The sequence below is a fragment of the Gavia stellata genome, chromosome 15 (genome assembly GCF_030936135.1).
Source record: "Gavia stellata isolate bGavSte3 chromosome 15, bGavSte3.hap2, whole genome shotgun sequence".
Lineage (NCBI taxonomy): Eukaryota > Metazoa > Chordata > Aves > Gaviiformes > Gaviidae > Gavia > Gavia stellata.
The window spans coordinates 366,969-393,360 of record NC_082608.1 but is presented as its reverse complement, the minus strand read 5'-3'; the positions used below and the strand labels follow the sequence as shown (position 1 = coordinate 393,360).

Sequence of the window (26,392 nt, the reverse complement as noted above, 5' to 3'; positions counted from 1 at the left end):
TTGGCCTTATTGAACTTCATCCGGTTGGCCTCAGCCCATCGATCCAGCCTGTCCAGATCCCTCTGCAGAGCCTTCCTACCCTCAAGCAGATCAACACTCCCTCCCAACTTGGTGTCATCTGCAAACTTGCCGATGGTGCTCGCTCCCGAGCATCCTCATCTAAGCATCTTAAAGTCTCCTGCAGCTCAGCAGGCTCTTCCCTGCTCTCCTGCTGTTCGTGGGTGCAGCAGAAGAGGTCAGTCTTTGCACAAGACCAGCTGCAACCGAGGATGTTTTTGCTCTGAATTCCCTCCCTGGGAAGCAGCTCGACGCCACGGTGATGGGCCGGGCCTGGCTTTCCCCACTCTGCATTGCTCCTGGTGCCCTGCACAGCCGGGCTACGACACCGGGGATGGGAGGGCACCCGAGCATCTCATTACCTTCTTACACACATAGTCATTAGGCAGGTAGACCACCGATCTCAGCCGCTTCAGCATGTCGAAGATCATCTGCCTGTCGCAGCCCTGAGCCGAAACAGAGCCAAGAGTGCCGTTAGCCTGCGTCAGCATGGCAGGCTCCACCGGCTAGGACCCACGCTGCAGAGGGTACCTGGAAAAGGGCCACTTTGCTCACGATGTTGTAGTTCACATCGATGGCGATGTCCAGCCTCATCTTGTCCGGCAGCTGCACCAGCAGCTCTAACTCATCTGTGAGACAAAGCAGAAAACTGGCTGTTTCCAGCACTCGATCCGAGAGCGTGTCCTTGGCATGGCAGTGGGAAAGCAGCTCCTGTTCTGGTGGCAGAGGGCAGGAGCCAGCTCGCCCAGAAGGGTCTCCTCCAGCCTCTGCCCACCCAGCAACCTGCAGGTCTAAAGCCAACGGGTGATGGAGAGCCGCCCTTCACATTATCCCTGCCCTGACGGCTCTCGGACACAGACTGGTGAGCCCAAGCCAGCATCTTTCTTGGCTGGAAGAGCGGGCGCAGAGGTCCTGCCTAATGGTTTACTGGTAGGGTGAGCTAGCGGGTTTGCTGTTGGACATGCTCTGGCCACTGATTGCCAGTCACCACCCCCCCCTCTCCCCAGGGACCGGCGGGTGGGATGCTGGACTCCATGCGCTATGAGTGGTGCCGGGTCACCAAGGTCCTGCGACCCGGTGGCAGCCTATATACTCTATTGGTGGCCAAACAAGCCTGTCTAGAAACGAATAAAATAAGCCCCACCCCGCCCCGAAACCATAGTGCTATTTGACGGTAACATTTCAGCTCTGCAAAGCAACCGCAGTAAAACACATGCAGTGCAAGTGTGGACCCTCGGAGCAGTTGGATCTCACCTAGCATGCCTTGCGAATGCCACGTGTACTCGTACCACGTTTTCACCCGGTTCTGAACAGTTTTGGGGATTTTGTAGAAGTTCATGTATTTAATGGTACTGTCCATGCAGCTCCGATAGTAAGTTTGCCCTGCGGTAGCGGCCCCGACCACATCTCTCATCTGAATGGGAGGAAGGGGTGGAAGAGATGTTTTAATTGCTGTCGCTTAGCCATCACGCAGGTTAAGCAGTCTAGAGCACGTGTACTGAGTCCTAACAGCATCTGCCGAATCCTTTTTTTTCTTCCACCAACGTAGAGCAGGTCCTTGCACGGGGAAAACAAACCTGGAGATACCAACCTGTGGACCAACCCCACCAAAACCTTCCCCACCTGAGGCTGGGAACTCCCCGCGACTCCTGCTCACCTGCCCTATCATGACGGAGAAAGCAAAGACACCCGTGAAGTAGTTCAGCAGCTGAAAGACGATCTCGAACAGCGTCTTGGGGTCCGGCAGCCCCCCGATGGTGATGAGGGTTTTGACCGCCCAGTAGTAGCAGCGGATGTAGCTGGGAGGAAAAGAGGACGCGTGAAGGCCTGTTTCAGCTCTCAGTACCGAGCTCACATCCTCTGGCCACGGCAAGCCAGAGCCTGCTGAGAGTAATTAGGGGTGATGAAGGGAAAATTAAGGGGCTGCAGACTCCCCACCACACCTGCAGGTGCTTCTGGAGATGCTACAGGAGCAGGGGGACGTAGAGACCCTCCAGAAACCTCTGTGTGGGGTGCTCAGCTGCTCTGGCTACTCCCATTTTCTGCTTCTTGCAGCCCCACTACTATAAACCAGCAATGTATTTTCATCAACAGTTATACTTTTAGAAACAGTCAGAGGAAAAAAAGGGTTTGTGAATAAACTGTTGGCATGGGACTCAGGAGATGTCAAGTGAATTCTTGATTCACTGGTCTTGGGCACTCCTTTGGATGTTATAGTTACACCTAGAGGTAGATACAGATATGTATATCACACAAAATAACTAGATAGCAGCAACATTAATGTGGGAAGCTGAATGCTCAAAGGGTAGGTGACACCTGCACTAAGGCTGCCTGGCTGACAGTCACTTGTCCCCACCTATACCCACACCTCGCAGTAAGTCTGTAACAGAATCATTAAGGTTGGAAAAGACCTGTAAGATCATCAAAGTCCAACCATCAACCTGACACCACCATGCCCACTAAACCATGTCCCACAGTGCCAAGTCTACAAGATTTTTGAACACCTCCAGTGATGGTGACTCCACCACCTCCCTGGGCAGCCTCTTCCAGTGCTTCACCACTCTCCCAGGGAAGACATTTTTCCTAATATCCAGCCTAAACCTCCCCTGGCGCAACTTGAGGCCATTTCCTCTTGTCCTATCACTCATCACTTGGGAGAAGAGGCCAACACCCACCTCCCCACAACCCCCTTTCAGGTAGTTGGAGAGAGCGATGAGGTCTCCCCTCAGCCTCCTCTTCTCCAGACTGAACAACCCCAGCTCCCTCAGCCGCTCCTCATCAGACTTGTGCTCCAGACCCCTCACCAGCTCCGTCGCCCTTCTCTGGACACGCTCCAGCACCTCCATGTCCTTCTTGGAGTGAGGGGCCCAAAACTGAACACAGCATTCGAGGTGCGGCCTCACCAGCGCCGAGTACAGGGGCACGATCACCTCCCTACTCCCGCTGGCCACACCATTTCTGATACAGGCCAGGATGCCGTTGGCCTTCTTGGCCACCTGGGCACACTGCTGGCTCATATTCAACCGGCTGTCCATCAACACCCCCAGGTCCTTTTCCACCAGGTAGCTTTCCAGCCACTCTTCCCCAAGCCCTTCCCCATGCCTTTTTTCAGGATACTCTCATTTATTGCATGGTGCCAAATTAGTTAAATGTTACTCAGTATTTTATTTTGCCCATGTTGTACAACTTGAAGGTGCGGGTGGGCATTCGCTACGAGGCAGCATTCCAGCTTGCGAGCTGAGTGCTCTCCCTGTGGCACCCATCGCCGACAGTGCCATGAACATTTAACACAGGTATCTTGGAAATGCCACGGCAAGGGGACGGGGTGGCCACTGTCCCTGGGAATGAGGATGCTAGGCTGGTCCAAGGGGCCTGGCACATGGTACCACCCGATTTCGTGGGGTGTGTGATGCTGCATCGAGCCCTTAGGTTCAAAGCACAGCCCTCCCATCTCCAAGCACAGCTTCAAGTCTCCATCCCGACCTGGCAGCAGGTCAACACGAACAGAAAAAGGGCTCACACCGCCATCCCGCTCAGCCAGGGAATGTTTCCTTGTTTCCCAGCACCAGGTTCCCAGTTTTTCAGCCTCTTGGACCTGCCATTGCCTTCCATCTCAGCCCAGCTGCAGCCTCCTCCTCTTGCAGCACTATATATTACTGCACATCCCATCCCTCCTGTTCCCGTCATTCTCCCTGGCTCCGTATCTTCTCCTGACACCCCCAACCCTTTGCTTCAAGGGTTTTTATGAATCCGGCTGCATCCTCTTGCTCCAGCTCATCACAGCAAGCTGTGCTACGTGAAGACCCAAGCCCTGGCTTGTACCTGTTTCCTTCCCCGTCGTAGACCCAGGTGGTAGAGCCCAGTCCTTCGTAGGCTGATGCCCAGTAATAGAGGCAGGAGTTCACATGCAAGCTGTACAGTAAATAGGCAGTGGTCCGAATCACTCTGCAAAGAAAAGGAGAGAGCAGGAGGGGAGATGATATGGTGTCTGCTGGGAGAAACACGTCCGATCCCGCCCGGCATCACAAGGAGCTTCAAAACGATGAGCTGAGTGCTGACCACGCAGGTCCTGCCAACGCAGGAACCACGGAGCACCCGAAGGGGCGGCCCCACTGCTCCCTCCCGCAGCCCTGCAGCTCCAGAGGTGCCAGAAAAAACAGTTTATCTGCTGGCGGCTCCTCTTCACCGCCAGCACCCCTGTCCCCGCTGGGTCAGGGAGAGGTGATCCTACCCACATGGGCTCCGGGACCCCCACATCCCGCCTGCATCAGCCAACGCCCATGTCAGCCGGTCCAGGGACAGCGGGAAAATTAATCGGAAACCCAGAAGGGGTGCACACCAAAGTGAACCTTCTTCCCCGGCAGCAAACAGCAACTCCACGCTCCCTCCCTCCCTTCCCCTCACCTGTAGATGTAGGCCTTGCTCAGGAGAGCCTCCAGGCGGTTGTTGAACTCGAAGAAGGCCATGTACTGGGAGAAGGAAAGCAGAGTGCTCCAGCTTCCCGCAGCCCCCGCCGGGAGAGCTGCGTCCCCGTAAAACCCCGCTCCCCCTCCGTTTCCCTCCTGCAGCCCCTCTGCAGCATGAACTGCCGCAGACAGATTTGACTCCATCTCTAAGTGCCCTCCTAGTCAAACGTGAGCGTGTTTTAGGATTGAAATGAAGCGTGTGACCAACAGCACCGCAAAGCCTTCGGGACGAGTCGTCCCGTCCATTTGACAATCCTCTTGTCATCATCGATGAGTCTAGCGAGCCGTAGCTTACCCCGAACAGCGTGGGACTCCTTCACATCCACTGCAGCTGGCGTTTGGCCTGATTTCGTAAGCTCCAACTCACCTTCAGGCAGCGAGGAAAACGCAGGAGTGGGTTGACACCGACTTTGAAGTAGAAGAAATCCAGGGGCAGGAGGCACACCACATCCATCTGAAATCCGCACAAAGAGAGAAACCTCTGTGGGGACCTGCAGGCGAGGTGGGGTGAAGCTGCAAGCCGTGGTTCAGATTAATAAATAAAATTACGTCAAACCTTAAAGCGTCGTGATCGCAGGTAGTGCTCTTTCATGGCCTTTTTGTCCGTCTGGTTGGGAATAGGAGGGAGACAGAGAGAAGGAGATTGATCATTGCTTACAGAAAGGAAAGTCATGACCAACATGGTCACGCCTGGCTCTCCTCTTCCACACCACAACAGGGAAGATGCTCCCTCCATGCCCGGGAAAGGAAGCAGAGCAAAAGGAGCAGAAGACAACCAGGCTGTATGCTGTCTTCCCATCCTATCTCAGGGCATCTTGTGCTCGTTTTGCATCCCACGGAAAGGACATCGCAGCGCCAGCAGCACAAAAATCAGAGTTTACAGGAGAAACCTCCCTGTCTGAGCATTTGCATGGGCAATGGGAAGGCTGTACCCTCAAGGTTTTATTTTTCACAGCTTATTTAATTGGATATGGAAACAAAATCGAGGGCTTTCACTTATCTCCGGCGCATGATCTATGCATTCAGATTGCAATCGTTTTTGTCATATCGCTAATGCATTCTGCCTAGCTGTGCCCCTGAAAATTAAACCCAGAGTTTATTATGCTGTCTGCTCATGGTTAGCAGCGTACGGCTGCGCCAGGGCCGGTCAGCATGCACCTCACCGCACCGCTAGCAGGACTGCCCTGTGGAGCAGCACCCTCCGAGCATCCCCAGGAATGGGGCCGCCATGGACCACATGCTTTCTAGATGGGCTGGTATTGACTTTAGGAAAAAATTACTTATGTTTGGTGGACAAAAATACCGCCGGCTTATCCATTACATGGCAGGAGAAATGCTTGCAGTCCTCCAAGAGTGGACACAACCCTGATGGCCACGGCCGTGGCAGGACAGCTTGATTCAGAGCTCAGTGACCGGAACCATCCGTGCCGCTTGGGACAATGGGGATGGGAGGTCCCTGCAGCTGGTCCCCAGCAGTGGGACGCGGCGTGCTGCCACTCACTATTATGTCTCCCCCTTGGACGAACTGCAGCCGGGTCTGAAAGATGAGGATGTCCAGCAGATAGATGAGGTCGCAGAGGTAGTCCACGAGCAGCCAGCAGTGGATGTTTGCCGGCGTCTGGTAGGGGAAAGCCCAGCGGACGGGGATCAACCAGCAGTTCCAGTTCCAGGCCATGACAACGAAGAACAGCCACAGCACGTACATCACGTCTGCGCACAGGGAACCGCACCACGATTAGCGGGGCACACGTCCCTTGTCCGTGTGAATCTGCTACGCAAAGGGGTTTAATCCCCTGACCTGCCCTGGGTGCAAGGAGGAAACCTGCAGGACGTCTCTTATCGATGGCATTTAACTGCAAGTGAGCTGGGCTCTAGGTGCAAAGTGAACACCACCGGTTGCGGAGCACATTGCCTTTTATCAGAAAGCCTCTTCTAACTTTGGTGGTCCAACTATGTTTGCTTTTCACCGAATGACAGAATCACTATGGTTGGAAAAGACCTGTAAGATCATCAAGCCCAACCATCAACTAACACCACCATGCCCACTAAACCATGTCCCGCAGTGCCACGTCCACATGCTCCTTGAAAGTTCCTTGCTTTGCTCCCGCACTACCGACTTTCTTGCTTTCATTTTTTCCCCTCGAGGCTGAGCTGAGGCGACTGCCCGAGCCCGGGGGCTTTGAAACGGCTGTGAAATAGCAAGGACTGAGGAAGGAACTGGGTTCCTGTGGGGCGGCCACTGGACAGGGGATTTTTCTTTTGTGATTTTTATTTTCCTTTGGGATGTCCACGCCACAAGGACAGTGTTTATCCACTAAAAAGCCTGAAAAGCAGAAGGCGTCTGCCCCTTCCCTGCCTGGTTGTGCTCCTGACACCCACAGCCATCGGGAAGTGTTTAGGAAAGCCTGTGCCATACAGGGGAATTTAAAACTCTGGGTTTTTAGTAGGCAGGTGTAAGCTAAGTTCCTCTTTCCTTAGTTGTCCTCCCTTCTCTACAAGGTCTCATCTTTTACGCCTCCTCCCCTCCTTACCCCCTCTCCCGCGGCCAGCTTGCCCCCGGCCCGGGCGCGTGGCCGTGCTCCATCACTCACTGGTGAGCGGGTCGATGCTGCTGGGGAACCGGTAGTTTTTCAGGCGGTCCAGCCAGGGCCGGTACTTGAACGTGCAGCACAGCATCTCGCAGTAGTGCTCATCCCCCGCCTGCTTGTCCCCCTCCAGATCCCCTCCCGGGGGAGGCACCTGTGCTGTTGCAGGCGCTGGCTTGGCGGGGGCTGCGAGAGGCCACACAGTTATTTTAAAGGGCAGAAAATCATCTTACGGCAATTTGTTTTAAGGTCTTTAAATTGTTAATAAAGCAGCTGTCTCCCTGAGAACACAGCCTGTGTGGGGACCCATCAGTTAAACGCTCCCAGCCCCACTCAAACTCACATGGCGCAGGGCTCTCGTCATCTGAGGTGACATCGGGGTCGGTTAGCTTCTCCTTCACCTTCTCCGTCCTCTCTTTGAAGAGCTTCACCAGCTCCTGGAGCCGGTTGTTGACGATGGCACTGCTCAGGCTCGTGGCTGAACCCATGCGCTGGGGCAGGCTGCGAGGAGACCGTCAGGCGTTTCACGCAGGTAGGAAAGCCCAAGGGCAGGTTCATGACCCATTTTTTTAACCTACAGGACCCTGAATTAGGATTTACCCCTATTTATTTGGCTACTGTGTAATCGGAAGAACACAAGTTAAGGTGGTTCCAGTAAAATACCACCAAGCAGCACCAGCCTGAGTCTCATCCTTGCCCTGGGTGGTCCCTTCCCGTACCCTTAGAGGGACTTGGGAAGCACCAAGATCCCAAACTGGATTGCATGTGCTTGGGAGAAGATTTTGGAAGAACTATGGGGCGAAAATATGCACCAAGCCCCTGAATTTATAAACTACATCATCTCTTTTCAGCCTCTTTATTAAAACTAGGTCGGATGCAGACCAGGATGCTTTACCTAGCATGACTGAGAAGCATTACTATGGGGGAGGACAAAAACAAGCTCGTTTGCTGTAGCTCCAGCCTGGTTCGTTGTGATAATTGGCACAACGATTTCTGCCCGGGAAGAAGGCGAAGCCCTGCACCAGGTGGAGGTGCAGACCCTCCCCAAGACGTTGCTTCCCAGGGAGGGCAGCTCCCTCCAAGGCTGTCCCCTGGGGCTGCAGGGAAGCCAGGACCTGGGATACGTGAGGCACAGCTTGTGCTCGCTTCCTACACGGAAGGAAAAGGTTATTTCTCCACAATCAGTAAAATCAAAGTGTCCCCATAGTGCTATAGCGTATGTAGATCAAAGGTGCATCTTCTCTGTGGTTAAACCTACTCTTAAGGAGAATATTTCTACCTGGATACAGGAAAAACAAGAGAGCAGTTTCTGCTCCAGACAGCAGCATGATTGGTTTTTTTGGAGAGGGGGCTGCATTACTTGTTATGCAGTCTAGACCCGCTGCGGGCACGTCTCCCTCTCCCTTTGGTATCCCAGCACTTCCAGACTCTTTACTATTTCCACCCAAGCTCCGGGATCCGAAGCCCTGGGAGCTTAGCTGATCCGGAGCCCCTCGGTCCCACCACGCACCTTTCCCTCTGCTCCTCGTCCCAGCCCAGCAGCGCTCGAGTGGGGCACGGGCTCACCGGTCCCTCGTCCAGACCATCCGCCGGGGCCAGCAGCTTCCTCCTGTGGACACAAACACAGAGACCGAGGCTCGGCTTGTCCCCTGTCCTCAGCCAGCTCCTCTCCCTCCTCCTCCTCCCAGGTCTCATTTGTTTCCACTTCCCCTTCTCCTACCAGCATCAGTTTTCCCCTAATTTTTGGCGTTGCCTGACATCAATGGGAGCAAACCACCCTGCTCCTTCGCTGGTAAAGCCTTGTTCCTTGCTGGGCACCACCCAGCCCATGGCTGCACCTGGCCCATTTTACACCCCATTTTGGACACCAGGCAAGATGCACGGGAGGCGGGAACCGCTCCGTGCTCATCCCCAGTGCCGCACCGTCATGCCGCTGCACTTCGAGAGGCAAGCGAGGAAAACGCAATATGGGTAAGGTGGAGCAAGAAAGTGAAATCGGGAAAAAAGGGAGGGTACTGGGGACACTGCCTGGCTCTGAGCTGGCTCCGTAGCACCTTAAACCTCTGAGACAAAGAGAGAATTGCAGAGCAGCGGGTATGTAACATGGACCCTCTAATGGCTGCTGGCACCTGCAAAGCCAAGCGCAAAGCGCAACAGCTAAGAATGGCTCCAGGTTCAAGAGGGGCACTATAAACGCTATCATGCTGATGCCGAGCCAGCGGCAGCTGATGTCTTCCTCGAAGATGTGTCCTAACACAGCTGGTGGCTCCCTTTGGCACAGACGGGTTTCTGGGACGACTTCCTTACATGTGGGCAAGAAACGTGGCAGAAAGAGAGCTGAATATGAAGGTGACAATCACGGCAAAAATCTGGTTTGCAAACCTGCAGTCAAGTGCAGAGCTTTAACTGCGACAACGAAATTGTCTTCTGCCATCACAGCTGTAGCTCTAAATTAACCAGGATTTCACTGCCCCTGGTGCGAAATGGCTCGGCGCTGCATGTGGAGCAGGAGCAAGCAGGACGCCGGGGAAGGTCGTCCTGCCATCGCAAGTCTCCTGAAGAAAGCCAAATGTGATGAACACAGCCGCCGCCAGCCTCGTGGCTCTCAGGCGTGCCCCGCTGGGAGGGGGGCAGGTGAGCAAGACCAACGAAACCTTCGTGCCCCAAGTGGGCAGCGCAGGGCGGAGGAAAACCACCAACCCCTCTCTTAAAGTATCCTCGGATGCCGATGGAGAGGTTCCCAAAACCACATCAATTTGAAGAAATAGTCCTGCCAAGGTCCATGATGGCGTTAGGACAACATCCATCGCCTCTCACCTGTCCCCAGCTGCCTCTCCCCTGCCTCTGCCCCATTGCCCATCCTCATCCATGAACAAGCCCAAGATGCCTGCATCGACAGCCCGATGGCTTCTTGCTCTGCAAGGGGGACATGACACGGGTGTTAATCTGAATTGTTGTCCATTTTCTGTGTCGGTTGAAGGAATAAGAGAAAGCCCATCACCTTCACCCTGATTCAAAGTGAGAGCTGCTGGGCCTGCTGACGGGACTGGAAAACATGGACTTTCCTGTCTCAGAGAAAAAGCCTGTCCTGTTCATCAACCCAAGAGAGAAAAATGCATCCCGAGCAGCGACTGCCAAAGGTATTTCCCCAGACTGATCCCGAGCGCGCTGTGGCTGAGGACGTCAGCCTCGATCGCTCTCCAGCAACAAGCTTGCTGTCACAGGAAGATTTTTGTCGCTGGGCTACTAGAAAAAAGGCAGGGAGATTCAGCAGGCTTTAAATAACTGGCCTCTTAATGCTGTCGGTATTTGCACTGCAGGTATTTCACAGGACTCCTTGGGCTTTGCTTTCCCAGTTTCCAAAGCTGTTCGACAGGCTGGATTATGGACATTTTTACTGTTTGAGTTTCAATTCCTCCAGGAGCTTGTTTACTAAAAGATCCAAACTATTAAGCGAGGATGAATATAACACCTGGTTTTCAGTATGGAACAAAACACCTTGGTTTTTGTTTTTAATCCTTCAAGAATGAGCCTCAAAAACACCCCAACAACCAAAAAACCATCAGCTTCCTCCAGCCTCAATTTTTTTTTAATCCTCCCCCTCTCCGGGCAGCCTTGATTCGACAGCGCAAAGCTGGGGGGGAGATGCTGCAAACACTTCCGGCAAAAATGCAACAAGAAAATTGTTGGTTTTTATGATGAAGGCCCATATCCAGCACACAGACCCTCCCTGCGCTCCGAATTTGGGAGCATAGATGCTTGTGTCAACAGGCAAATGGGATCTGACCACGACATAGGGATCGAGCCCATCTCCAGGAGGACACACAGACAGGGCTGTCCCTGGCCCCCAAAAGCATTCAACAAAATTTAACCATTTAATTAAAAAATGCGAACAAGAGGCAAGGCTTTTGCCACCTCCCCTGCCTTGCATGGGGATGACTCCCGCCGCACACACACATCACCCCGGCTCGCTGTCCAAACCTGCCACAAATGGGTTGCTCCGTACGGTTGAATAAATTTTCCTATACCGGCACCATTGGGGGGGTTGAGACCCCCGGGAGCCGGGGACCGCGCCTGGGCAGAGCCATACCTGGGGGATGTCGGTGCCTTGCCGGGCACCGCCAGCATGTTGGGAGCGCTGGCGGTGGGCACCAGTAAGTGGGTACCGTCGCTCTCCATAGCATCACCTCCGCTGTCCACATCCTTGATGTCCACGGTGGGGTGATCACCTGGCCCGTGGAGAAGGACAATAATTGCAGGTGAGAGGGGCGCAGGGCCCAGCCGGCAGCCAGGATGAAGCCCCAAGCCCCATCGCCTCCGCAGAGCGGCCCCCAAACCCCGCAGCGTGCTGGAAGGACTCTCCTTTTCCCTCCATTCCCTTCTCGCCTGGCATTCCTTTCTCCTAACGGTTCGGAGCATTTCTTTCTCTTTTTTGCCCCGTTTTTAACACTATAAGAACCGCCACCTGCTTCCCTTCTGCTTTCCCAGCTCGCAGTGATTGCAACTACTCCATGCAAGCGTTGGATTCCCGTCGTTCGGAAAATGATGGAGATGAGGATTACCAGCTGCAGGTGTTATGCAGGAACCCAGGATTTCCAGCTGCAAACCTGCACCCAGGGTCTAGAAAAACTCCTGGGTCTTCTGAACACAAACATATGGATCACGCAAGCTCCAAATCACATGAGCGTTGGCTTTTCACGCAGAATAAGGCACTATTTAAATAAGCACTTAACGGCCTCTCTCTTTTGCAGAGGTAACAACTGCTTCCTGCCACAAGCAAGGCTAGAAGCAGGAAGGTTGGATGTTTACTGTGGGTAAGGAGAGACCCCAGTTGCCCAAGGGAGAAACGGCACTGGGGGTTACCTTGGGCTAGACCCCGCAGCCGGCCGGGCTGTGAAGTGTCATCCCTTTTCTTAGCTGGATAACAAACCGCAATGAGTTCCTGCAGGTTTTCTCCTAAGGGATGGGGGTTCACGCATCTGAAAGTCCCTGCACATCCCCTCCCGTCCCACGCTGACGTGGGAGCAGCGGATCAGCGCGTGCCTCGATCAAATCACAGAGAAAAGGCCTGTTTGGCTTGCAAAGTTAAAACCCTGTTGGGTGTAGGGAAAAGCAGCAGAATTTGGCTCGCTGGTTAAAAACAAAGCAAAGCAAAGCGACAGAAACACCGTTTGTACTTCTGGGTTAAAAGGCAGAAAACTGTGAAGAGCAAACCTCCATTTTACTGTCCTCTTAGTATGAGCGGGTTGCATGAATGCTACGGAGAAAACTGCGTGTGCAGTGGATATTTAACCCTCTGCCTGCAGGTCCTTCGGGAGAGTTTTTGGCCAAGCAAGTCAAAACACGTAGCATATCATTTACGGCTATTTGCAAAGGCTCCCTAGGGATTAGCTAGAAAGGCACAGAGTGATGAGGCGGAAGCAGAAAAAACATGAATTTTGTTCCCCAGCCTCTGTGCTGCAACATGAAGCGCGCTTTTATTTATTTTTTCCCAAAAAAAGCAACAAAAAGCAACTACTCCAGGAATAACCCCTTGCCCCCCTCAAGCTACGCGAGTCCATCGTCAAAGCCGACATCTCTAATACCTAGGGGGGATTGCTCCTCACTGCAAAAATTGGGGTTGACAACTCCAGCCTTTGGCTTGCTGGCGACAAGGATGGGGATGCGGGAGGCAGCGGTGGTTCGGTAGCTGGGGACATTGGGGAGCTGCTCTAGCGTGCCGCGGCCGGGAGGGGAGGCGTCCCCGCCGTCGAGCGGCTTGTCATGCACCAGCCGATCTAGCTCGACGTCTCGGGCACGCTTGGACATGCTGCTAGGCGCCTAGGTGCTTCAAGCAAAGGACAAGGCATCGGAAGCTGCAATAAAACAGAGTGGTTTGAGACGGGATGGTCGTGTCGGTGCAGAGAAACGCAGGGCTGCTGGGGATTTTTTTGCTGCCTGCTATTCACGGATGCTGGTAGCAGCGGTGGGGAGCATCCTACCACGAGGTTTTCTAGCATCGCTGCAAGACTGGGGTGCCCTGCAGGGCTGCATGAGCAGAGAAATCTCCAGCCTGTACCAGGGCTCAGGTCAAGCCATCCCTCGTGCAACTCCCCTGACACTGGCGGAGTTATGCCAGGACCTGCCTTTGCTCACTCAGGCCGCAATGGGAGCTCACCACCTAAGATTCATTACCAACCCGTTACCTCCTACAAGGTTATATTAAAATGCACTTTATGTCACCGGTTATTTCCCAAATTGAGCAAAGTGGTGAAGAAAATCCTTTTTATCTCCCCCTACATTCTTCAGCTGAAGGAGAAATTCTTATTTCACATCAGAGGTTCCTTAACCAACACGACGAAGTACTGCGTAAGCACCAGCCTTTCAGAGCTGGCTCCAGCTGATGACACCATTGCCATCGCCCTGTGCCCACGGGTGCTTTGCACCAGCGAAAAGCCCCGACTGTCCACACAGGCCCACGCTGCAGAAAACTCAGCTGCCCGCTCCCAGACAGCGAGCAGTGGGGAGGGAGAAGCTGCGTTTTCCCCTCGCCGAGCATCGCATTGCCTGCTTTGGTTCATCCTAATCTCACGTTACGCTGCTATATGTTATACCTTCAGCATCGGTTTCAGCAGCTTCAGCTGTCTCCTCTTCCACCTTCGAAACAAAACAAGCCGTTTTAAGGAGAAAAAGACCTGCTCCACCAGTAAAAGAGCAGAATTTGCAGCTCGGTTGGGTGCCCCATATCTCCCCACCATTCGCCAGCCTCCCAGCTTGCTGTTCAGTGCCAACATATTAGGGTGAAAGCATCCCTCCCTCGGTGCACAGCTACTGCTGCTGCCTCAGGTTCAGAGATGGGGACATCTCCGTGGGAAACAATTCCAGTGCCCATCCCGGTCCCTGCTCCTCACCAGGGCACTGCGTCCCCCTGGACAAGCTCTGAGCCCCCGGCACGCGCTGAGCAGCAAGAGCTCATTGCAGACCTGAGCCCAAGCAGAGAGCGATGCCGTACCTGTACAAAAGCACCTTCGAGATCACTTATCTCAGCTTCCTCCAGCTGCTCAAACCTCAGGGCCTCCTCTGCAAAGTAGACTTCATCCACACCCTCGTCAGCGGTGAGACGAGGCGACCGCAGCGGTGGTCTGGATGGGAGACATCAAGCAGAGACAAGCGCCTGAGCTTGCTTTTGCCCTCTCTGAGGTTGGGAACATTGCAGATGGGGGGCATCACGTCAATGGAGGGGGCATCACGTCAACGGTGAAGATGCACGGCTCTCCCAGTTTCAGGGAGCACTGCTTCTCCAGCTGCGCCGCAAACCTCATGTGCAGGCGAACGATTCCACAGAGATCTTAGTTTAATAGTGTAGTGGTACAAAAAAAATTGCTGCTTAGGTTAGAAGGGACTTGGAAAAAATACTACGTGGGAGGCCAGGTGAGAGGTGCATAAATAATGCAGGGCGTTGCATATGCATAAGCAAAAATTGCATATGCAGAAAGATAGAGGCAGTATGTTTCTCCTGCTGTGCATAATAATTTCTCATATAATTAAAATCAGCCAAATAAAAAGCCGAGAGCCTAATTTCCAGGCAGGGCTGCCCCACAAGCACCATCCGAATCCCACGTTTGCCTCTGCAAGACACCACCAGGACACCTAATTCTCATTTTCCTTCAGCAGCAAGCGCAGACCTCAGCTCCACCAGTTCTGACAAAGGGGGCTCACAAGATCGGTTTTATTGGTTTAATATAACTTTACAGCTGGAAAAAAAAGCCTCATCATGTTATTCTCTGCACTAATCTCACGATTTGCTCTTTCCCGGCAAGGGATGCAAAGCGCGGATTGGGAATAATGAAAAATTTAAGACAGCTAAATGCATGAAAATTGAAAAACCATCTTTCTGCATCCTTGGCAGGTCCTAAGTCAGAAGCTGCATTTAACAAGCAGTGGCTGCTTTTTCTCTTTTACCCCCATGTCTTGAAAAACTGCTATTTTCCAAGGTCTTTTTTCTTATTATTTTTAATAATCCCCTCCCCCTTTTTTTTTAATTAGGCTCCCTTTAAATGCAATCGCAAGTCTTTTCATCCTAATGTAGAAAAAACCCGTCGGTGTCTCTCTTTTCCCATAAACAAACACATTGAAGGATGGAGCAGCATCTCATTCACCCAACAACTGACGCTCAAGTTTCTATAGTGGAGCTCCAGGAACAGATTTTTGATGAAATAAAAAGATACGGGTTGGACACTGAATAATCACGTATTTTCAGCTTCTTCCTGAAAATCTAGCTACTTCAGAGGAATTAATAGAGAATTATATTGTAGCACTGGGTAATAAATCCCTAAGTGTTTACCTCACGTGAAATCGGAGCAAACCACTAAACTAAGCAGAAAGATTTTCCTAAATACTCTAGACCAAAGTCACCACCTACGACAGCTGACAATAACTCCGCTATTTTCTACAACAGGAAAAAATATAAAATTGTACCTACTTGTATTGAGTAGCGTTTGCAGGTACAACACATAATCCTGTCTTTAAATTCAGCTCTGCAATATTCATAATAATCCCGACCGCCCTGAATTCATGGACATGGTTTTAAATAACGCGGACCCTCTCCAGGAGCTGGGTGCTCCCGGCTCCCGATGAAGGCACAAGCCGGGGCTGCTGCTCGGCCGAGCCGCCGGACCCCGCGGGAGGGGATGGCCAGGGGCTGCGGTTGCTACAGGCGGCTGCGATGGAGATGGAGTCCGTGTCGCCAGGAGACATTCGCCTGTCACCAAGTGCCGCGTCAGCAGCGAGCCCTGGGGTGAGCTGGGTTGTGAAAGCATCCCTCCCGATCGCATCCCTCCCGAACGCATCCCTCCCGAAGGCACCCCCCGGCTGCCCGCCAGGCTGGGGAGCTCCGCTATACCAAGAGGGGCTCCCTCGTCCACAGGTGTTTCAGCCTCTCCGGCTTGAGAATGCAGCTGAAACAACTGCATTCATGCTCGTTTCCAACAAAGCCATGAACGCAACAGGAGCCACTCACCCCGCACTCTCCTCCTCCTTCTCCTCCTCCTCTTCCTCCCCCTTTTCCTCTTCCTCCTCCTCCTCGGCAGCGCTCAGGGAGCACAACCGCAGCCTGGGAAGGAGAAACTCATTAGGTAAAATCCAAAACGTATGTCTGAACCTCAGAAGAGGAGCACTGCCCGTCTCCAACACCCTCTTTGGCTGGAGATGCTCTCCCTCCACCCCCCAGCCAACATCTTGGGGGGCACGCGCTGGGGCACACCAGGCATACACTGTTTCACAGCCCATTAGTGTCTTCGGCCCCAAGGGGGTGGGAAGAAAAATGGGAAAAAGTTTGGGAAGGCAAAACCAGAGTCCTAGAGTCTTCAAATTCCCCTTGCGGCATGGAGAGAGGATGTGCTTAGGGGTCACTTGTTGCTGGTTTTGACCAAACCCTCCCTGTTAATGAAATCCACCCTCCAGGATAGGACGGGCTTGCTCCCCACAGCTTCTCAGGCTTGTTTCTAAGAGGAAAAAAACCTGTAAAATATTTTTATAGCATGTCCAGTGTTTTCTGGTTGAGCAGAAGAGAGCTCTGCTGAGTGAACGTGGCTCTGGGCATTGCTTGTGCTTAGTGCAGTCAAGCATCACCCATGTCAGAGGCGGGGACCGCTGCGCTCGCCCTCCCCTGCATGTGCGCTGGGCTCAGGGAGCATTTGGGGGGGGGCTCCTAAATCCTTTGGGAGAGCACATGGAGACCTCTCATCCCCCTGCTGCAATACAGCCCACTCCTGGTTCTGAACGCATTGCTCAGCCCTCAGGAGGACCTCAGCAGGGGTTTCTTTCCTGAGACATAGGATGAATTATATAGAGAGGACTACCATTTCCAAACGTCATGACACGGATTGCGCAGCTGGTGGGGATGAGGTTCAAACCCTCTTGCCTTAGGGCCAAAGTCTACTTACGGGAAGCCTAAGCAGAGCATCCTTCAGTTGTCCTCTGCAGGGCAACGCGAAGCATCGCGTTCACGGCTCTGCCACGGCCCACCCCGACCCACATCTCAACACCAGAAAGAAAGGCTGTTCGCTTTTGGGGCCTTCTGGTGCCCCCCCTCTTTGGAAACAGGCACCTCGGCTGCCCGTTGCCAGCTCCACCACCAGCGCTGGCAAGGAGGGATGCCCAGGGACGTGGCTTGTCCCCTCCCATGGCCATCATGCTGGTGGCCGGAGAGCATGCAGAGCTGCCCATCAACAGCATCTCCCTTCTCCTACCTGTTTTCTTCTTCCTGAGGTTCCTCCTGTATGGGGGGAAGGGGATGAGCATCTGCCACCAGCTCAGCCTCGCGACCCCAGGCCATCATCTCACATGTGGCTTCGTTAATCCAGGCATCATCAATCTCTTCCAGGACAAGGTCGGTCTCCTCAGGTTCCCCAGGGACAATATGAACTGAAACGCGAACGGGGAAAGGGAGGCGGTGAAGCGAGAGTAGCACATGTTCAAGAGGCCGGGGGTAGGGCCAGGGCAGATCCCAGCTTTCAGCCGCTCGATGGGGAGGTGCTGCCGCGTGCCGGGACTGAAGCACCCCTCGGCCTGCACAGACCTGTGTGGCCCCTCTCCCCCTGAGCTGTGACAGACGGATGCCTTGAGCACTTTTGCCAGAAGGAAGAAGAAAATTCACCATTTTTTTGTGCCAAGCGCGTCCAAAGCCCTACAAAAACTATAACCCTTTGCATACAGATGTCTGTTGGCTTCCCTACACGTGTAGCAACCTCCACCAGCAGACGATTTGGCCCGTCTCCAGGCCACATTTTGGCTCTCCTTGCAAACAGGAGCAGCCGTGGGAAGAGCCTGAATCCTGAAGGAAACGCTGCTCTAGCACAGCCCGAGGGCCCTGGTTTTGCAGAGCAAGACTCAACCCTGAGCCCAGGTTGCAACACCCCAAGTACCACGCCGCGCCCGCTCCGAACGCTCCCCTGGGCATGGCGTAGGAAGCATCCCACGCGCCCCGCAGTTTCCCAGCATCACTGGGGGGGAAAACCCATGGCAGGTTACTGGGGAGGCTGTCAGACCAGCTGCAAAGCAAAGAGCGTGGGTCTGACCCACGACCAGCCCTCTCCGTGTCCCAGGGGTACCCGTCCTACCACATCAGGCACACACCAGAGAAACAGGAGGAGGAAGCGCATCCGCATACTGTAAAACCAGTTTATTTTGAGGTCTGCCTGACAACAAAACTTACATGTCCGCAGCGAAACTAATAGGAAACGTGCAAATTCAATGCCAGAAAGGCAGGAAACCCACCCACGGCCGACCATGTGCCGTATTTACCCACCCCATGGTGCCCACGCTGCCTCTACCCCATTCCCGTTAGATCTCCGTTAATTAAAACGCAGGACAGCAATCAGGGAGATGGCTTTTAAAACACACCACGACTTTTGGATACATTATATGAAAAGGGGGCAAATATACTAAAATTGTAGGCTGGTCCAAGGGGGGTTTGTTATAAACACAGGGGTTGAGGCTCAGGTTGGTTGGTTGGCTCATGGCTCATCGTTACGGCTGCCTAGATCCTCCTCAAGAGATGCAACGAGACGGTGGAAGACCTTATTGTGGCCTTCCCACATATCAAAGGGGCTTATATGAAAGATGGAGAAAGACTTTTTACCACGCCCTGTAGAGACAGGACAAGGGGCAACGGTTTTAAACGGAAAGAAGGTAGATTTAGATTGGACATAAAGAAGAAACGTTGTACGATGAGAGTGGTGAGACACTGGAACAGGTTGCCCAGAGAAGTTGTGGTTGCCCCATCTTTGGAAGCGTTGAAGGTCAGGTTGGATGGGAACCACATCTAATGGAAGATGTCCCTGCCCATGGCAGGGGGGTTGGACCAGGTCGTCTTTGAAGGTCCCTCCCAACCCAAAACCACTCCGTGATTCTAAGGCCTGTACTAAAAGCCTGGGGTGTAGGGGCTTTCGCCCCATCCAGCCCAGCATGCCTGCACTGGCTACGCCTGCCCGCACACCTCTGGGCTGGAGAGAGCCCCCGAGATCCTTTCCCTGCCAGGACACTCCTGGCACCGTGGCTAGTGCTGCATCCGAGGAGCTGTGAGCTTCGGGAGAGAGCAGCCATACTTGGGGGGAAGGAGAGTTTGGGGTAAGTTGTCCCATAAGGAGAGCCCAGGCAAAGGCTTTTAACCTTTAACTCCTTCCTATTCACCTAGAGATTAACCTCGGCCGCCTGCATTTGCTGCTGCAAACCAGAGCTCTTCCCACTTACTGGGAGAAAACACTCAGCTAATGGAAGAGAAGCAATAAGAAGCTGATGAGTGCTTAAAGAGCTTTATAACATTACACCTTGGAGGCAGAAGTCGACAAAAAGAAGCTTGTGGGCTTCAGCTGGAGGTCTCAGGAGTGAATATTTGGATGTTAGGGAGAGTTTGAGAGGGCCAGGAGGGCTGGGAGGCTGCAGCAAGAGGCTTTCTGCCTCTGAGGTGTCCTGTGTGATGCTTTTCTACCCTCCTATAAATTATAGCTCCCTCATAGACCTCATCCTGCAAAACCAATAACTCCAGTTCCCGGAGCCAAGAGGGAGCTGGGATGAGAAAGCCCTGGGACCAGGGACACGCAGCCAGCATCCCTGCCCCAGCCTTGTGTTCCCGGCCACCCTGGCTGGGAAAGAGCTAAAGACCATTTGCAGATTGCCCTTTGCTTTTCCTCCCCAGCTGCGCTTTCTCCTCCGGTTGGTCTCATTTGGTTGGGGGAAAGGCTGGCTCGCCACGGTCTTCGTTTTCCATTTGTTTCAGAGGCGCTAAGCCCCTTTGCCCCCTGAAACAAAAGGAGAAGGAAAACATTATTGAGCGTGCTGGCAGTTTGGTGCTGGGGCAGATCTCTCGCTCGACCTGATCACTCCCTTCCTCGGGCAGATTAAGTGACCTTGAGATGCCTCAAGGCACCAAAGCGAGCTGTAATGCGAGCCAGCCGTGCACAAAGGGTGCGACTGCCCTGCACATGCAGCAGCATCATCCCACTGGCTTTGCCTCTTTTCAAGGTCCACGGCAGCTCTCAGGTCTCCAGTTTGTACAAACACGTGGAGAAATGCCTTCCCGCAGGATTTCCCACTCTGAGATCCCGCCAAGTGGCTGCTGGCTCGGTGGGAGCAACCTCCCGGCATGTCCCTGGAGGGATGCACAGCCTCCGCGTGCCGCGGCAGGTCCCTGCTCCCATTGGCGTCTCCCACGGCCCGACCAACCACTCCTTCCCGGGGATGGCACTTGCACGGGGCTGTGTGACATCTCCCCTGCCCGGCCCATGCGTGGAGGCAGCTGCTGGGCTCCCCGTTTTGCTCAGCATCCCGCAACGTGGCTGGCACGGGGAAGCAAGCCCGTCTGCCCGCAGAGCCGGCGCTTGTTCCCCTCCACGGGCAAGCAAGCAGTGGTGTGAACCCCGCGATGTTTTCCTACAACCACGCAGACTCACATCTAACACATCTAACCTCAGGATTTTGTTTTCCTGTGATACCTCCCCAGACATCTCACCCCCAGCTCAGCAAACACCCTCCAACTCGGCAGCGAACGTGCCATAGGGGGTGGTGAAGGGGGCAGGTTTGAATTCCCGTGTAATCTTTTGATCAAATCCCACCAGCTTGGCAACACATCCTCCGGCACAGCTCGAGGACAGACCCTGATATCAGCACTAACCTCAAAACCCCAGGACCTGAGGAGGTGGGATGCTGCACTCAGAGAGGCTCACACAGCCTGAGTTTTACCAAGCCCACGCCACAACCCCAGATCTCCTCCCGCTCCTGAAGCGGCAACAGCCTCTCACGGCTTCCCCGGGGGATTCAGGGGCTCCCGAGCTGGTGCCCACGGCAGACCGGGCGATAAAAGCTGTCAGCGGCCCCTCTTCCCAGTAACCTTTCTGACCGCAACAAGCAAAACGGCATGGTGAGACGGAGCAACCACTTACTTTCTTCCACTGGACTCGAGGTTGCTGCGGCCACTCCCTGCCAGGAGGAAAAAGGAAACGTGAGACATCATTGCCCATTTTCAGGAAACCTAAATTTTTACCCTAAATGCCCCTTTTTCAGTAAACGTGGTCTTTTTACCCTAAACATCCCATGTGATTTCCTGGGGCGTGTTGGATGGCTTGGCCATGGGCACAAGCATCCCCACGCATGACGGTAAAGGGCAGGAGCACATCAGGGAGCTCGCCTGGGTGGAAGGGAAGGAAAGGAAAGCGTGTAAAGCTGCTGCTTCTCCTTAGAGCTGGACTGCCCCTGGGTGAGATGCCAGGGCCCGGACACCACTCGGTGCCGCACAGAAAAGCAAGGGAACGGCAAAGAAAACACAGGCTACGGGCTCTCTCGCTGCTTAGAGACCAAATCCTGGCTTTCATCAGCTAAGCAGGTCATGGGGATTTGTTTTCTCGAAGGAGCTGGGTGACAGCCCAAACCACGGCAGGTCCCAGCACTGATCCGGTGGCATCTGCATGGCAGGGGACGACCTCCCTGCCAGGGACACGGCGTTCGTGCACCCTTTGCCTATCCAGCAGACAGCATACCTGTGCGTCCTGCCTCTCCCGGGTCACCGGCTGCGGCATCACCTTCTCCAGTCCCTGGACAAACCAGGCAAACATCCTGGAGACCAGAAACCACTGTTAGACCTGGCTGCCGGAGCCTTTGCTCCCACGGCAGCCGTTCCTCTGGCCGTGGGACCCACACAGAAGCTGCTGCGGTGGTTACCTGCTGCCATCCCCAGCCAGGGACCGAGGGATGAGGGTGGCCACTGCCTCCGGCTGCCCCTCGGCCGCTGTCGGCTCCACTGCTCCCGGGATGCTCTGGGCGGCTGAAACGCTGCTTTTCGACTTTGCCCCAGCTTTCGTCCCTTTTATGCCTGCTCATGTTTATTCGGAAGGAGAAGGGGGATAGGCAGCGCAGCAGTCATCTTATATATTGTTGGGGAAGGGGAGCAAGCAAGGAAGGGTCACCTCCCGCAGAGGGACAGGCTTGGGGGACCTCCCTGGCAGCCTCTCCCCCGGGGACCCAAACCTGGGACGAGGACATGGGTAGTTTGGGGACAGACGTGGTGTAGGGGCAGTGCCGTGACGCCGGGACCCGGCATGCCCACCCCTCTCGGCACAATCGGTACCCTGGGGCACAGGGATGGAGGGCAGCCCCAGCGCTGGTGCCTGCCTGCACCCAGGTTCTCGAAGGCAGTGTCCCCTCCAAAATGACCACCCAGGGAAGGGGGATCGCTCACCTCCCGCCGCGACTTCGCACTTCTGGTCCTTCGGCTCGGGCTGCAGACGGACAGAGGGACATAGGGACGTGGCAAAGCACCGTCTGCGGCCCCGCAGGCACGTCCCCCACCCCAAGGAGACCCACGCACACAGCCCCACACACTTCCCACTGCAGTTTCGGCTCCATTTCCTTGACAAGGACTATTAAACCCAAACCCCGGTGTTGCTGGTACCAGCGGATCCCGAACGGAGTGCCCCTGCAGCATATGGGCAGGTCAGGGAGCACTGGAATGGCACCCTGAGGTCTTTCACTCTACTGAATTTCCCCTGGGGTTTTCCTCCCCAGGGTCCCAGCCAGGGTGCGCGGGAGAATGAAGACAGGGAGCCTGCTCTGCTGTTACCTCTGCCCAGCATCCCTCCGGTCTCCCCCAGCCGGGAAGTGCTCACCTCCAGCTTTTTCAGCATCTCCGGCTGCGGCACCATCTTCTCGAAGCCCTGCACCAGCCAGCCGAGCACGCGTGCTCCTGCCCTGCAGGGAGAGCGCACTGCGGTTGGGAAGCTCGTCCTGCACCCCTCCTGCCCTCCCATGTCCCCACGCCAGCCTCCCCGGGGACCCACCACTCCTCCGTGCCAGTATCTGAGCCGGCCTTGGGCTCACAGCCATCCAGTTCGTCCTCCTCCGGATCGAAGGGGATTATCTCTGCAAGGAGAGCGGTGCCGTGGGGATGGGGGAGAGCTGGGGCTCCTGGTCCCCCCCATCACCCAGCTCAAGGGACCACTAGCAGCAGCATCACCGACTGCGGAGGTGGGATGTGGGATGCCGGAGTCCCAGAAAGGCCCCCGGGGATGCTGCAAACTGCTGGCTCCCGGCTGTCCTTACCCAGAGCATCCTCTTCCTCATCCCTGAGGATCTGGACCTCCGTCTGAAAAGCCAAAGGGACCGTCACCTGCCCAGCAGCCGAGGCGGGGCTCATCCCACCGGGCAGGGAGGGAAACCTGCCCTTTCCCCAGGGATGGATGAAGGCAGAAATCCATGTGGGGCAGGGTTAGTGCCCCCAGTTAGCACTGGGAGAGTGATAGGAAGCGAAAGAAAAGAAGAAGAAAAGAAAAAAGAGCTAGAAGCCCAAATACACCAGACAGTTGCCCAGATCTGTCACCCACCTGATCCGGAACGTCAATGCTCGCCTCGAAGCTCTTCCCGAGCGCCTGCAGCGTTCCCGAGGCCGGGACCGGCTGGGGAATCACCTTCTCCAGCCCCTGGGAGAGCCAGGAGAGCACACTGCTCCCCACGCTGCCAGGGAAGGGGGTGAGTCAGGCTGGGACCCCCCATCCCAGGCATCCAGCCCCCGACCGAAAGCAAAATCCCAAGCGAACCGTGTTGCATGCTGGAGGGTGCAAGACCAATACCTCTCAAACACGGAGCCTGGGTCCTCGGGGACCGCAAATCCCACCTTCTTTTCCATTTCTTCCGAGGCAGCAGGCAAAAAAAAAAAAGCAAGCTCGCATCACCGCTCTGCCAGCCCCCGGCGTGCCGGGCAGGAGGGGTACCAGCTGGCAAAGGAACGCTGATCCGCCACCCGCACCAGCGTGTCCCCCCGCCGAGGGGGCTTACCTTCGGTGCGTGCGCGGTCAGTAGCATCCCCGGGGCCACCAGCCTTTCCTGTCGGTGCCTTCAGGGTAAAAGAAGGTGTCAGTGAGGCGCAGGGGACAGTGTCCCCCACGCAAAGGTGGCTGTAAACCCCAGGGACTTCCCGTCCTTCCTGCTGCCTCCCAGTAGCTCAGGGGGGGGATGCATCCTGGCCCCCATCCCTCCCGGGGATGCTGTGGAGCATCCCTGGGTGCCGCAGTGCCGGGGCTGGATGCAGAGGCACTGGGTGCCTCTCCACCGACCTCACAGGTCCCCCCAAACTGGCTCCCTGCTCACCTTAGCCGGCTCCGGGTCCTGTATCGGGGCCAGGGGGGTCTCCTCCGTCAGATGGGGCACGGGGGGCTGGGGAACCACCCGCTCGATCCAGCCCAGCATCCCACCGCCTGTGGGCAGCGAGGAGGGGTCTCCGGCCGGCGAGAGGCCAGCAGCAGCGGTGCACGCTCCCTGGGGAATAGCGGGTGCAACCAGCCGCTCACGCTGTCCCCAGGGCAGCCCAAAAAGGTCCTTGGCGTCCTTCCGTTCCCACGTCCTGCTTAGGAAAGGTGACACTGCAGCCCAGCCAGACCAAACCCGGCTCAACCCCTGACCCATCGCCTTTATCGCGAGCAAAACTACACCCTGCTATTTTAAGCTCACAGGCTCAGTTAAACTTGCTTTTCCTAAACGTAACCACTCATTCAGGGTTTTTTTTGCACAACCCTCCATGGCTACGTTTGCGCAAGGAGAAGCGCTCGTGAAGCCGTAGCAGCGAGATCACAGAAACTGTGGTGCTCTGCTCAGGGTCCTCTACGCTCCCCCCTCATTTTTCATTCAAGGGATGAAAAACAACAGTAATTTGAGCTGAATTTGTTTATGAGCAAGTTCACGTCCCAACACACGTATCAACGGGTTCTGCCCCTAGGAAACAACTCTGCTCCATCACCTTTCAGCCACGGCCCAGGGCCACGGTGGCCGCTGGGGCAGGCACCTCCCGGGGGTCTGGGGAGGGCAGCAAAGGCAGCCAGCGCCGACTTGCTGCGGCTGCCGAGCCGTTGATGGGGTAGGTAAAAATAAGATGTTGTAGAGCAGGGATTCAGCTGTTCAAGCTCTGTTTGCTCAGTCTTTTTGGGTCCCTCCACCCCTTCTCGGTCTGACTCCAGCCTGGGATGCGGCACCAGCGTGCTGAGCGATGCTGCGCGTTCCCGTGCTTGGGTGCAGGATGAGGGCTGGGGGCTCTTTGGGGATGTCTTCTGCTTTTGCCCCTCCAAAGAGCCCTGCTCTGCCCAAAACACCCCTCCAAAGACACCCCACTCTGCTCAACGAGGGGCTCAGGCGGCCCCCACACTACTGCTCGCAGGAGACGCCTGCAAAGGACAAGCGAAAGCAGATCCCTGAGCTCCGTCTAGCCCAGCCGGGAGACTGCACGGGAGTTGTGATCCCAGGGGAACGCAGGACCCCAGGCCCATATACGCAGCAAGTTATAGGCTGGAACCGAGCTCTTTGCATTAACCCCTCGCTCAGCTTTCGGGCAAGCAGAACGCCTTCAAATCCCTCGAGGTGTTTCATCAGGGGCCACCCAAAGCCTGGCATCTTAAATCTCAATGAGCCAAGGTTCCCAGGAGAGGTGACGTGCAATCTCAGCTCTTTGCTTATCCCTGCCTTGTGCAAGCCCGGGAGCTGGGTTTGGATGCGGCCAAAGCATCGCCCCATGCGGTACCTGCAGCCTCTGGCACACCACGGGCAGGCTCAGCTCCTCCGGAGACCCCCCCACGTCCGTGCAGCGGGACAGGGTGGCTGTCAAACACCTCCCAAGAGGCCTGAAGACCAGAAACCAATTAAGAAATTGCCTTTTAACTCCCACTGGGTGTAAGGCATTAAGGAGCTGTGAATGCCCCAGGAACAGCAAGGAAAACCCGGCGGCGCCATGCGGCACAGCGGCTTCCAGAGTTTCACAGGTCGCAAAAAAGCCCGGGGACGATGTACACCGCTGAGCCCAAACAAGCCCAGAGAAAGCCCCCCCGGGCCGGAGCGAGCCCCCCGTGACAGCCGAGGTCTCCTCCTCCCTTGATATGAGCCTGCGCAGCTGTAAAAGCCTGGAGCTTAAGCCTGTCCTTGGCCCGGGAAGGAAAGCAGAGTGCTGGGGTCCTTCTTCCGGCACGTTCAAACAAGACGGGGGCAGAAACATTTGTGGGTCTCTAAAAAACTAGTTGCTGGAGGAAATAGGAATAAGCAGCCAGGATCTGCCTGCGCTGGCACCCACCGCAATCCCCCTGTGTTGCAGCCGCCGGTTGGTGCTACTGCCCATCGTGGCAGCTCTGCGGGGCTCGCGCCAGCGGGCGAAGAGCCCCAGTCTCCGAGAGCAAGAAGCGGGGCGCAGACCCGCCAACCCCATTCGGAGCAGGCAGCACCGCGGCCTCTCCCTCCCCTCCAGCATCAGATCAAACCCCTTCGCATTACCCAGCTCCG

At 55.3% G+C, this 26,392-nt stretch overlaps 1 protein-coding gene across 1 annotated transcript in view; it reads right to left on the bottom strand.

Annotated features, from left to right (window-relative positions):
- Nucleotides 1-24,322, bottom strand: part of CNGB1 (cyclic nucleotide gated channel subunit beta 1) — a 28,661-nt gene extending 4,339 nt beyond the window's left edge. Inside the window, exons 1-30 of the mRNA XM_059825067.1 lie at nucleotides 24,224-24,322; nucleotides 23,912-23,969; nucleotides 23,707-23,764; nucleotides 23,461-23,590; nucleotides 23,180-23,222; nucleotides 22,918-22,999; nucleotides 22,747-22,828; nucleotides 22,320-22,359; nucleotides 21,803-21,935; nucleotides 21,622-21,697; nucleotides 21,028-21,064; nucleotides 17,338-17,512; nucleotides 16,107-16,199; nucleotides 14,100-14,229; nucleotides 13,685-13,744; nucleotides 12,694-12,928; nucleotides 11,972-12,064; nucleotides 11,199-11,337; nucleotides 8,619-8,717; nucleotides 7,452-7,609; nucleotides 7,115-7,294; nucleotides 6,025-6,233; nucleotides 5,080-5,130; nucleotides 4,891-4,977; nucleotides 4,462-4,526; nucleotides 3,880-4,002; nucleotides 1,715-1,856; nucleotides 1,312-1,471; nucleotides 589-686; nucleotides 420-503 (exon numbers count right to left, since the gene is read on the bottom strand). Of these exons, the coding sequence (XP_059681050.1) occupies nucleotides 420-503; nucleotides 589-686; nucleotides 1,312-1,471; nucleotides 1,715-1,856; nucleotides 3,880-4,002; nucleotides 4,462-4,526; nucleotides 4,891-4,977; nucleotides 5,080-5,130; nucleotides 6,025-6,233; nucleotides 7,115-7,294; nucleotides 7,452-7,609; nucleotides 8,619-8,717; nucleotides 11,199-11,337; nucleotides 11,972-12,064; nucleotides 12,694-12,928; nucleotides 13,685-13,744; nucleotides 14,100-14,229; nucleotides 16,107-16,199; nucleotides 17,338-17,512; nucleotides 21,028-21,064; nucleotides 21,622-21,697; nucleotides 21,803-21,935; nucleotides 22,320-22,359; nucleotides 22,747-22,828; nucleotides 22,918-22,999; nucleotides 23,180-23,222; nucleotides 23,461-23,590; nucleotides 23,707-23,764; nucleotides 23,912-23,969; nucleotides 24,224-24,322 (3,219 nt within the window). The remainder of the gene's footprint in view (nucleotides 1-419; nucleotides 504-588; nucleotides 687-1,311; nucleotides 1,472-1,714; nucleotides 1,857-3,879; nucleotides 4,003-4,461; nucleotides 4,527-4,890; nucleotides 4,978-5,079; nucleotides 5,131-6,024; nucleotides 6,234-7,114; nucleotides 7,295-7,451; nucleotides 7,610-8,618; nucleotides 8,718-11,198; nucleotides 11,338-11,971; nucleotides 12,065-12,693; nucleotides 12,929-13,684; nucleotides 13,745-14,099; nucleotides 14,230-16,106; nucleotides 16,200-17,337; nucleotides 17,513-21,027; nucleotides 21,065-21,621; nucleotides 21,698-21,802; nucleotides 21,936-22,319; nucleotides 22,360-22,746; nucleotides 22,829-22,917; nucleotides 23,000-23,179; nucleotides 23,223-23,460; nucleotides 23,591-23,706; nucleotides 23,765-23,911; nucleotides 23,970-24,223) is intronic.
- Between the last annotated feature and the right edge of the window lie 2,070 nt (nucleotides 24,323-26,392).